This window comes from Odocoileus virginianus, chromosome 20 (assembly GCF_023699985.2).
Source record: "Odocoileus virginianus isolate 20LAN1187 ecotype Illinois chromosome 20, Ovbor_1.2, whole genome shotgun sequence".
In the NCBI taxonomy this organism is placed as follows: Eukaryota; Metazoa; Chordata; class Mammalia; order Artiodactyla; family Cervidae; genus Odocoileus; species Odocoileus virginianus.
Window position 1 is genome coordinate 10856504 of NC_069693.1, and position 12238 is coordinate 10868741.

The following is a 12238-nucleotide window of genomic DNA, read 5'->3' on the forward strand; positions in this document are numbered from 1 at the left end:
AGCCAAAAATAAATAAAAATTTTTAAAGTTACTTTCTACAAACCCAGCCCCTAGGCACAGGCTGGCCACAACTGATATTTAGCCAAGAACACAGCAATGTGTTGCATCAAGGGGGCCAGTGAGCCTTCAGTGCAGCCTGTGAGTATCATGATATTTTCAGACTTGGTAGGCAGTTTAAGGAATTTTTGGGGATTACTCTACCCACACACACTTTGCCTTTATGAGATGATAGTTGCACCTAACCTCCAAGACATGACTGTGAACTTATATTGCTAAGTATCAATGCTAGATGGCTCGCTTGATCTTTTCATTTGATCTTTCCAACAACCAATTGTATGAGGTAGGTACCATGTAGTCTCCATCTTGCAGATGAAAAAACAGTACTTCATAGACATTATGGAGAAGGAAATGGCAACCCACTCCAGTACTTGTGCCTGGAAAATCCCATGGACCAAGGATCCTGGTAGGTTAGAGTCCATGGGGTCACCAAGACTCGGACATGAGTGAGCAACTTCACTTTGTTTTTCTTTGAGTGACAGCTGCCATATGAACCCGAACCTTCTGACTCTCTTACCCACGTTCCTGACCACCAGGCTCTTCCACCTCCCAAGGAAGGACGGCATTACTTAGCCCAGATTGACCTCACTGAAAGCTCTCTCGGTGCAGAGTAGACGCTAGGAGTCAGTGTTCAAAATGGCCAATTTGTGCTCAGGATAAGGCTGAATTGCCCAACTGGGGAGCTAAGTAGTAGTGGGACATGCTGCCTCAGGAGTCCCAGAGCCAGTGGTCATCATGCATAACCAGAAAGGAGCTGAGGTTCTCCCAGACTCCTACATATTGTGCTCAGACCCTTTGGTAAGGTCTCTGTCTAACATTCACGCTGTGACTTTGCCTTCCTAAGCAGAACATTTGCTCTCAGACTGGATTTTCCCTCTGGGACAGAGCCACCCTCCCTCTAACGCCTGTCACTGCTATGTAGATGTCCCTGTGCAGATGCCCCACAGCATGTGTTCCTCCTTCCTCCGTGTCAGCCCCTTGCCTGGCACCTCTCCTACTATCCACACACCTGAACGCAAGAGGCTTATAGTGAAGTGAGAGAAAGCCTGGACACAGGAGGCTAGGGACCTGGATTCTAGCCTGTGTGTGGCCACTGACATCCCCGGGACTTCAGGGGAAATTTTTATTGAGGGCCTACAGCACTCCAGCACTGCTCAGTTCTTGGCATGAGTCTTTATTTTATTTTATTTATTTATTTGGTGGTGCTGGGTCCTAGTTGTAGCATGTGGGATCCTTAGTTGTGGCATGCAGGATCTAGTTCCCCAACCAGGGATCAAACCTGGGCCCCCTATGCTGGACGTGCAGAGTCCTGGCCACTGGACCACCAGGGAAGTCCCAGGGAGAGCCTCACTCTTAAGATGACATGTGAGCAGCAGTGAAGGAATCAGCCATAAGGACATCTGAGGAAAGAATTCTGAGTTGCAGGAACAGCTAGCGCAAAGATCCTAACGTGGGAGCGCGCCTAAAATTTCAGATAAACAACAAAGAGCCTCCTGTAGAATAAAGAGAATAAAGAGGGAAGGTCACAGGGGGAATAAGAGGCAGATTGTGCAGGTCCCTGAGTTGCTGTGAGAACTTTTTTCTTTTAAATACTTATTTTTATCTGTGTCAGATCTTAGCTGTGGCTTGTTGTGGCTCACAGGCTTAGTTGCTCTCCAGCATGTGTGATCTTAGTTCCCCGACCAACGCTTGAACACATGTCCCTTGCATTGGAAGGCAGATTCTTAACCACTGGACCACCAGGGAAGTCCCAGACTGGCTTTTCCCTCCACACAGGAGGTGCCGTCAGGGAGTTCTGAGCCCAGGAGGCATGTGATCTCCTTCCACACGTGTGGAAGGGCTCCTTTGTGGGGGTGAAACTAAAAACAGGCAAGAGGTAAGGCAGGAAGCTCAGTGGGGGAGCCACTGTGGTTGGAACAAGTCTGGCAGTCGAGTGGGGAGAAGGGAGACTCCGGATATGTTCTGAAAGTAGAACCAACAGAATTTGTTGTGGCAAGGGGCTCAGAAAGGCTTGTTAATTTACTAATATAACACAGCTAGGAAATGGCAAGAGTCCAGGCTGAGCTCCAGGTCTGTCCAGTTTTGAAACCTGAACAGTTTTCAATCTGCTAGTTGCTTTTGCAAGAAAGAGGGTGGATTGAATCAGATGATCCTTGAGTGTTCCTATCAGCTCTAGAGTTTTAAACCTGACAGTTCTGTGCTTTGAAGACAGAGCCCTCAAATCTGTTAGCATTGTATGTAGACCAAGAGTCCATAGGCAATGTATGAGCAAGGGGACTTCTAAATTTATTCTTTGAAGGGTTAGTGCCTGCATGGTTCCCAGACAGCCTTTCTGGGTTTGCTTCTTTTCAGGATCTGGTCAAGAGCTTTGGTTGGCAGCTAAGGAGTTAGTGGTTTTACTTTGTTAGCAAGGACTCCCTGACTGAGTGAGGGAAGAGACTTGCCAAGGTCGTACACAGCAGATGCAGGTCAAGCACCCGCCTCTGGAACTCCATCCACACCTAGGCATCTCCCCTGTGTCCCCGCCTCCCTCCTCAAACCTCCTTCTCCACCCAGATTCCTTCCCTGGGAGAAAAAGGATGTAGGCGGAGTTGGTTTTCAGGTTTTTATTGTGGACGCATTTTTGGTGAGGGATGGGGCGGAGGGGCAGGCCTTCCCAGGAGAGGGCAGAGGAGGGCAGGCGTCATGGGGGGGCGGGGGCGCGGAGAGAAGGGTGGGGGAAACTTCTTTACTCTCGGATCTTCAGTTCCCGCGCCATCTGACAGAGGGCGCAGGGCAAACAAAAGGTGAGGGCTGCCCAGTCCTTCCCGACGGAGCCCTAGAGGGTGGGAGAGAGAGGTTAGCAGCCCTAAGCTGGCATCTGAGGAGGCCAGTCCCCCAGCCCGCGGCTCCCACGGGCCCCGGGCGCGCACGCACCTGGATGCGGTAGCGCTCGCGCATGCCGGTGCGGAGGGAGTGCAGGCCTCCGGGCAGGTAGGGCGTGCAGCAGCACTCGCCGAAGTCGTCGGAGATGCGGCAGGCGAGGCACAGCGGGGCGAAGGTGCCGCACAGACCTGGGGCGGACACGGGGCGCTAAGGGCGGGGCCCACCGGGGGCCTCCGGCCGGCTCCGCCTCGGAGAGGGGCGAGGCGGGGTCCGCGGGGCGCGGGGTGCGGGTCCCAGAGAAAACTGAGCGTTGGAAGAAGTGAAAGTCCCAGAGGAAATGAGGGGTCCGAAGAGTAGGGGTTTCGAGAGCGGGAAAGAGGGTTTAAAGAAGGAGTTGGAGCCGCAAGGAAAACAGTCGAGGGTGCAAGGGGGACGAGGAGGGTCCCCGCGAGAGTTGGAAGGTGTCATGAAGCCAGGATCCTAGGGACTGTCGGGCGTCGGAGAAAGGCGGGAGGGTTAGAGACCGGGATTCAGGGCCCACGGAAGGGACCGGGGAGTGGGGTGGGAAGCGCGAGGAGAGTGAGGCTGAGGGTGACCCTCCGTCCCCTCCCGCTCCTTCCCGGGCCTGGAGAGGGAGCGACAGGGCACTCACAGACGGGCATGTCGTTGCAGCAGTCCGTGAGGCCGGTGTGCCAGTCACTGAGCTGGGTCTGGTAGCAGGTGCTGGCGCTTTGGGGCTGACTGGTCACTGGGTAGGACATGGCTGCGGAGGGAGGGGGCGGGGGTCAGCGGGCAGCCTCGCAGCACCTCCCCGGCCCTGGCACCTCTGCCGTCCCTCCCTCTGCCGGGCAGTCCGGGCAAGGCCACCAGGCCGCCCGCCGAGGGGACACCACTGCGTCTTCCCCGTCCCTGCCGCCACTTTTGGGCATCGCCACCCCATTCTGTCCCCCGAGTTGCTGCCTCCTGCATGTCTGGTTCAGTTGGGCGTGGGGGGTGGGGGGACATCCTGCAGGTCTAGGGGAGGTTGGCGCCACATGTGGGCGGGGCCGAGACGTGCCGCCGCCTCCTCCACGTCTGGGCTTGGGGTGCTGGGTTCCCGCGTTTCAGGGCTTCTGGGGTGCAAGCAGGCGCCGTCTGTCTTCGAAGCCAGAGTGCCCAGGGGAAGGAAGTGGCCATGTTCCAGGGACTGGAGGGTTTGGGGGTCCATCCAGCGATCCCACCTTTGCCTTTCACGTTGTCGTGCATCTCAAACTGCATCTTGCTGGCCCTGAGGAGGTGGCGTTGGGGACGGCAGAGGTGGCGGCGGTGACAGCGTCAGAGTCTGCCCAGGGGGTGCTGGATACTGAGGGAGGTCAGGGCAAGGGGTGGGGCACTGGGGGCTGAGTTCTCAGGGGTAAGGTGCTGGGGAGAAAGAGGCCAAGTCAGCTTGCCTGCTAGGAAAGAATGGGACAGGGATATATGGGGTTGGGGGCGAGAAACTCGCCCATCTCTGTACAGCTGCCCGACAGACCCCAGAGGACCCTCTTATACCAGAGGCAGTGCTGGAGAGAATGACCAAGAGACAGACAGGCAGAGTCAGAGACAAGAGGAGAGAGAGATCAGAGCTGGGTGCCTATAGAGATGCCGCCAGTAGCACTCACACCTGCCCGGTACCTTTTTTTTCTGCAAGCCCCTTTCATGGACAGAACACTTGAGGCTCAGGGAGCTGAAGAAAAATACCTCACACCTGATGGCCCAGCCAAGAGGGTCAGCAAAGGCGGAAGCAGGTCCCAGAACTTCCAAATTCAACCCAGTGTCCACAGGTTGAGAAGGGAGGAGGGTCACAGGGTGCAAGAGAAAGATAGGGATGTCCAGAGAGGTAAGCAGTCGGAAGAATGTAAGGAGACAGATGTGGAGTTGGCTGGAGGAAGAAGAGAGCAGAGACACCAATCTCTGAGCAGAGAGCTGTGGGCGGATGCGCCTACCTGCAGGACTGCTGCGGCGATGATGGAGACAGAGGTATGGGTGACACCTGGGCACTGAGTGGCTTATAAATGGGCGGGCTGTGTGGTGCTGGGCGGGGCTCTGACAAAGATGCTCAGGGAGCCGAGCCGGTCTGGCTGACCCTCTTCTCCCCACTGGGACTTCCCCTCCCTCCCTCTCCATCCTTCATCCCGCTTCTGCTCGCTCTCAGAGGACCTAGGAGATAGTGGGGGAGGGAGTCCAAGGGTGAGGAGCTGGGAGTAGAGGTCTAAACTGAAGGGGGCAGAAAGAGAGATGGAGGCAGAGGGCAGAGGGGAGGTGCAAGGGGCATAGCTGCCCAGAGACCAAAGACAGGGAAAGACACAGAGATGGGGAGGGACTGGGAGACAGAGAAGGAGAGGACCAGAGGGGAGAGAGAGACAAGGAGATTCAGAGAGATGGAGAGAGACAAGAAGACAGAGAGAGAGAGAGAGATGCTGAGACAGAGGGGCACAGACATCTGGGGAGAAATAACAAGAAAGGGGGAACCAGAGATTCAGAAAAGAGAAAAAAGGTCAGGTGAGTGGGGGTGCCAGCCACTGGCTGACCCATGCCCCACAGCTTCAGGGGAAGGGAAAGGGCGAGACGAGAAAGACCTGTGGTGCTCCCACCACCCTTAGTGAGGCCCCAACTTCCCTGGGAGTGGAGGCTTCGGGTCCTCCCAATCAGGCCCACCAGGCACATGGGGGGACAGTGTGTTTGGGGGGTGACCATGCTGGAACCAAAGTAAATAAACACACCCCACCCAACTCCAACTTGGGAAGGGAGGAGGCTGGGAACTGAGAAACCTGTGGTTCCTGAAGGAGGAAGATGCGGTCCAGGATGCTTGAGTCCAAGCAGAGCAGAGGACTGGGGGCTGGGACTCCTGGGTTTGAGGGTGGAGGGAGATGAGAGTCAGACTCTCAGGGGTAAGCTACGCTATGTCCCTGAGTCGGGTAGGGGTCCTGGGATACCCAGACTGCTGGCTTCCTGGGAAATGAAAGAGCTGGGGGCCTGGGTGCCTGAGTCACCCAGAAGTCTCCCCTCAACAGGTCTGGCGGGGTTGGAGGTGACTCAGTGAAGGAAGCGGCATTAGAGCTGGGTGGGTGAGGTTCCCAGCACGGGTGTCACTCCAAAAATGTAGGAGGCACTGGAAAATCGGGGTGTTAGCTGCAGAGGGAGTGGTGTCGTCACGCACTGGGCATCACCTTACTGACCTGGAGTCCCGTTTTCCCCCAAGCCTTGGTCTCCTGGCACTGCCCCAAAGAGGCTTGCTGTCCTTGTCCCAGACCTAAGGACAGCACCCAGCCTCTTGCCTGTTGTCGCCATCACTTGGTCTGGGAGCCTGAATGTCTGGGAAACATCTCCCCACTCTGTACCCCATCTCTGCATTATTGTTTCTCTGGCTCTGAATCTCTCCTTTCTTTCTTTCCCCATCTCTGCAGATCTGTCTCCCAGTTTCTCCTGGTTCTCTGTCTCCTCATCTCTGAGGCCCTCATCTCAAGCTCTGTGTCTCAGTGTCCTTATCCAGGAGTCTCTGCGCCCGGTCTAGGGATCTCTCCCCACCTTGAGGCCTGCTCCATGGAGGTAGCCACAGGACCCCCTCCCCCAGCAGACCAGACCACGGGCTGCAGGTGACTCAGTCAGGGTCAGATTCTAGGGCTCCCAAGATGACAACCTGAGTCGTCCTCAAATTTCCTCTTCCAACTCTGACATAGCCCGGGGGCCCCAATTAGATACAGCAACTCATGTAGATGAGGAAATCAGGACTGGAGAAGCTGTGAGGTGGCCTGCTCCGGGGTGAGGAGGAGGGCAGAGGGCAGGACGAGGAGAGCTGGGGGCTGAGGGGTGACCATGGCAGAGTCCCCAGGCACCTGCCTACATCCCCCTCAAATGGGGTTGCTAGATAAAATACCGGATGTCCAGTTAAATTAGAATTTCAGATAAACAATACCTTTTTACTATAAGTATGTCCCATATGGGGCTTGCCAGGCGGTGGCTCAGTGGTAAAACATCCGCCTGTCAAACAGGAGACTTGGGTTTGATCCCTGGGTTGGGAAGATCCCCTGGAGAAGGAAATGGCAACCCACTCCAGTATTCTTGACTGGGAAATCCCATGGACAGAGGACCCTGGTGGGTTACAGTCCATGGGGTTGCAGAGAGTCAGACATGACTTAGCAACTAAACAGTAACAGCAGTAGTGTCCCATAAGTTGGAGGGAATACACTTACTCTTAAAAAAGTATTGTGTTGGCCAACAAGTTCATTCAAGCTTTTCTGTACCATCTCTGTACCATCTTCTGTACCATTTATGAAAAAACCCGATCGAACTTTCAGGCCAACCGAATATTTGCTGTTTACCTGAAATTCCAATTTAACTTGGTGTCCAGTATTTTTATTTGGTAAATCTGGAAACTCACTTTCAAAGAAGGGAATTCATAAAAGAGGAAATAATAGCAATCCTCTCCAGTGTTCTTGCCTGAAAAATTCCATGAACAGAAGAGCCTGGCACGCTGTAGTCCGTGAAGTCACACAACTGAGCATGCACACATGAGGGGAGAGGAAGGAGATGGATTGGTAGCAATAAACAGAACTAAAATAAAGCAGGTGGGAGGATCCAAGTGTCTGTGCCCCTCTTCCCCCAGAACACAGGAATCCCTCCTCAGAGTTCAGGTCCTACTCACCCTCCTTGCCTCCCTTAGAACCCAGTCCCTACTCCAGAACCCAGGCTCCTAGCCTCTTTCTCCCCAGAATTCAGGTGTCCAGGCCAGGTCAGGGTCCAGTTGCCCAATGTGGGTTTCACAAGGAGGGTGGTGCCATCCATGACCCTGGTGGAACCAGTCCGGCTGAGCAGACAAGTGAGGTGGCCCCCATCCCATCCTGAGCCTGCTGCTTCCTCGAGGGCCAGCCCAGCGGGGCTGGGCGCAGAACCGGACGGACTCAGGGTGCTCTGGGTGCGTCAGAGTCTGGGTTTGGGTGTGTTGTATCTCTGCTGTGTGGTGTGTGTGCCTCTCTGGGTGCTGCTGCTTCTGTGTGGGGATTGTCACGATGTGTCTCTCTCTGAGTGTCCCTGTGTCCTGGGGTGTGACACGTGAGAAGGTCTTTTCTATTTACGTGTCTGGATTGCCCTCCTGTCATTCTCCCTCCTGTACACCTGTGTTTGGATGTGGTCTCAGTTGTCAATTTCTGTAATTCTGACTAGGTTAAGGCAGGAATTATTATTTTTTAACATTTTATTTATTTATTTTTGGCCATGCTCCGTCCCAGTTGCTGCATGGTCTTTTCTCTAGTTGTGGCGAGCAGGAGCTAATCTCTAGCTGTGGGGTGTGGACTGCTTGTTTTTGTGGCTTCTCGTTGCAGAGCACGGGCTCTAGGGCATGTGGGTTTCAGTAGTTGTGGCGCATGGGCTTAGTTGCTCTATGGCATGTGGGGTCTTCCTGGATCAGGAATTGAACTCATGTCCCCTGCAATGGCAGGTGGATTCTTTACCACTGAACCACCAGGGAAGCCAAGGAATTAGTTTTTGAGTGGTAGCTTTGTATTCTGGACTCTATAGCCAGAAAACCTTAGTTCAAATCTTGATGGCCTCTGAATGGCTGTGAAACCTTGGGCAAACCACTCAACTTCCCTGGACCTCAGTTTTCCCATATACAAAATGGGTTTTTGCCAATAGAGTTGCTGAGAGGATTAAATGAGTTAATTCATGTAAAGAAACTGCACCTGGCCCATAGGAAACATTCTGTGTTTATGAGGATAGTGGGGATGATGTTCTAGTTGCTGGTGATGCAATAGTGAATAAAACCAAGTGTTTGCTCATGGTTCTAATAGGGATTGGATAAATGGCCTGTCTGTGGCTGGGCATATAACCACATAACTGGGGTGTCTCTTTTGCATGTGGAATGGGATATTTCTGTGTGGTGTCAGTGCAAGTGATTTCACAATTGTGTACCTCTGTGTGTTTGTAGGTAACTTCACGTGCTGTGTGTGGGTTCTCTGCTTCTGTGGGTATAAATGCAAGATCACACCAAGCAGGTGTTGGAGGACACATGTTTGTTCTGATCTTGCATTCCTGACTGAGGTGCCAGGGGTGTGCCTGTATTTGGGGTCTTGAGAACTCCTTTCTCCATCATATTAAAAAAATTTGTATTTATTTTAAAATTTACTTTTGGCGGTTCTGAGCCTTCGTTGTTATGAGCGCTTTTCTCTAGTTGCAGAGAGTGGGGGCTACTCTCCAGTGATGGTGCGTGGGCTTCTCTTGTTGTAGAGCACAGGCTCTAGGGCTCTTGGACTTCAGTAGTTGTAGTGCCCAGGTTCAGCTGCCCTGCCACATGTGGGATCTTCTTGGACCAGGGATCAAACCCATGGCTCAGGGTGAAGAATCTGTCTGCCAATGCAGCTGGCTGTAGTTTCTCCCTAATGGGAATGGTGGGCCCAGCGGCTTTAGGAGAAACACCAGGGTGAAAGGGAAGATGAGAAGAGACAGGTGAGACCTGGGCGGGGATGAGAAAGAACATGATGGGAAAGCAGGGAGAGATGGCGGATGGGGAATAGGAAGAGATGCACAAAGAGATGTGGATGTTTGTCCACCCATTCCATAAGCATTTGGTGAGCCCTTGCAATGTGCCAGGACCTCTGGCAGGCATTGGTTCAAGGCTTGGGGGAAAGTAGAGAGACCCAGAGGGATGAAGACCCACTAGGAAAGCTTTTGGTGCCCCACCTGTGTCCAGAGTGGGCCTCAGTGACAGTTCTGAGTGATGGGGATCCAGCGATGGGGAAGGACAGAGAGGGACCTGCCCTTCTCCAATCCTCCCTGAGGCTGATCTGGGCAGATCAAAGGACACAGGCTGGGGGGCCAGGGGGCCAGGGGAGGGGGAGGATTCTCCCAGACCAGGGACATCCCAGGAATCATTTTTGTCATCTCCTAATAGGATAATGACACACGACACACCCATACCGTCCTAATCCATATTTTCAACCCCAATCAGGCCCAACACCCATAGTGAGAGGCCTGGTATCTGTGAGTTAAGGAGGAAATACCTGGAAGTCCCCATCCCTCATCTTTCCTCCTCCAGACCCCAGGAGTCCCAGGCCCCAAACCCCCACCCCCACCCCCCGGGAGTCCCAGCTCTGTCTCTCTTTTTTCACTGTGTACCTTTCCCTCGCTCTCTGGGCCTGTCATTATCTGTTTGTCTTCTTTATCCCCTGTTTACCCTTCCCTCTCTCGGGGCCTGTCCGTCATTATCTGTCTCCATCTGTGCTTTGTGTCTCTCCTGTCTCTTTACATCTGGATCTTGATTCTCTCTCGATGGGCCTCAATTTTCTCACCTGTCAAGTGGGAATAATAATAATCCGGTCACTTAGAGCTCTTAAGAGGAAGACATGAGATAATTATGTAAAATGCTTAGCACAGAACCTGGGCCACAGTAAATTCCATACAAGTGAACTCTATTGTGGTTATTTTCAGTATTTTAATCTCTCAGTTGCTATCTATGTTTTTCTCTTGGTTTCCACATGAGTCTCAAGTCTTCTTCTGTTCTGGATTTTTTCTGCACACAGCAGCCGCCCCTGGCTTCCCTTTCAGGGATGAAGTAAAGGGCAGTATCGAGGCCAAAGCTTCACCTAAGCCTTTTTCCTATTCATCTTTAGTCTAAGCCCCACCTCAGGAACTCAGAACTCTGGCTCCAATACAATACGTAGCCACAAAAACCCCTGAACCCCAAATCTGTGATCCTTGGGCAGGCCAGTGACCCTTGGGATCCAGAAGTCCCCGAATCTGGAGCACGATTCTTCAGGGTCCCAGTTCCCCTCTTCCTCAAGATCCAGGAATCCGGACGCTCAGCCTCTTCCTCCCTCAGACTCAGAAGTCTAGGCCCCTCAGTTTGTCCTTCTCAGGACCAAGAAGTTCGGACTCTCATCCTCTCTCAAGACAGGATCAGGCGGTCGAGCGGTCCAGCTCTACCTGCAGCCCAATACCTCACTCAAGATCCTTCTGCAGTCCCCCACGCGCTCAGCAAGCTCCCGAGTCTGTCTTTTTTAGAGCCGTGTCTGACACCGGAGCCCGCCTCCGAAATCGAGCTGTGATAAGCTATCCGTGACGTCAGTCACCAGTTTCCAGCCAATAGACACTCCGCCCCTAACTCCCTGGGCCACTCAGGACAGGGCGCATTCCCTAGTAGGCGGGGTCCACAGCCCAAGGAGGACCGAGATAGAGCGGTATCGGCAGATTCAGCCAGGCAGTCAAAAGTCTAGGTCTTTGCCGGTTGGTGTGTGTGTGTGTGGGGTCTGCTTCGTAGACGCTGGAGAGGCTCTTGAACGGACAGGTTCTGCGAGTCTGGCCTGGTAAGCCCTTCACAGCACACCCAGAATTGGGATTCTGGACACAGCTCGGGCGGGAAACGGTGAGATTTTGTTGAGGCTGGAGGCGGAGCGGGGAGCTGGATGCACAATCTCAGAAATTCCTCCATCCCTTCCCTTCACCAGCTACTAAACTCACCCGTGCGTTCAGTCCTTCCTGCCCTCATTTAAGTACCTCATTCACTGATTTCCTCATATGGCGACTCACTCGCACTCGCTCATTCACACACTCACCCACCCAGTACTTAGATTTCCTGAGGCTTCCAGTGTGCTAAGCCTCCTGCTGGGCAATGGTGATGATCAAGATGAGTCAGGCCTGGGCCCTGCCCTTAAGGAGCCCAGGTCAGACGGGAGGACAGATCCATATATTGACGTGCAGGGGTGTGCAGAGGCAGGGGAGTCCAAGAGAGTCCTTTTTGAGTTTAGTGGGCCAGGAAAGGATTTCCAGGGGAGGGAACCTCCCTCTCCTGACTCCTCCCACCTCTTGGATTGTCTCATGAAGGCTTCTTTTTTAATTGATGAATAGTTGATTTACAATGTTAATTTCTGCTGTAGAGCAAACTGATTCAGTTACATATATATATTATTTTCCATTTTGGTTTATCATAACATACTGAATATAGCTCTCTGTTATACAGCAGCAGTTCCCAACATTTTTGGCACCAGAGATTGGTTTTATGGGAGACACTGTTTCCACAGAATGGGGGACAGGGGATGATTTCAGGATGAGTCAAGCCCATTACATTTATTGTGCACTTTATTTCACTTACTGTTACATCAGCTTCACCTCAGATCATCAGGCATTAGCTCCCAGAGGTTGGGGACCCCTGCTGTACAGGAAGACCTTGTTGTTTATCCATTCCATATATAATAGCTTACATCTGCTGACCCCAACCATCCACTCCATTCCTCCCCCAAACTCCTCTCGATTGGCAACCCCAAGTCTATTCTGTATGTCTGTAAGTCTGTCTCTGTTGATGAAG

The 12238-nt window shown here is 53.0% G+C and overlaps 1 protein-coding gene and 1 long non-coding RNA gene across 3 annotated transcripts in view; one reads left to right on the forward strand and one right to left on the reverse strand.

Annotated features, from left to right (window-relative positions):
* Positions 1–2648: 2648 nt before the first annotated feature.
* On the reverse strand, positions 2649–4943 carry CNFN (cornifelin). Its single transcript, XM_070451907.1, has 3 exons — positions 3575–4943; positions 2974–3110; positions 2649–2875 (listed from the first exon to the last, which is right to left on the reverse strand). The coding sequence occupies exons 1-3, from the start codon at positions 3681–3683 to the stop codon at positions 2786–2788; spliced, it is 336 nt and encodes a 111-aa protein (XP_070308008.1). The 5' UTR covers positions 3684–4943; the 3' UTR covers positions 2649–2785.
* A 6155-nt stretch (positions 4944–11098) lies between these two features.
* The window catches only part of LOC139029859 (uncharacterized), a 47458-nt gene continuing 46318 nt past the window's right edge, over positions 11099–12238 (forward strand). For both annotated transcript variants that reach the window (XR_011482106.1, XR_011482105.1), the window contains exon 1: positions 11099–11240. This is a non-coding gene — a long non-coding RNA (uncharacterized lncRNA). The remainder of the gene's footprint in view (positions 11241–12238) is intronic.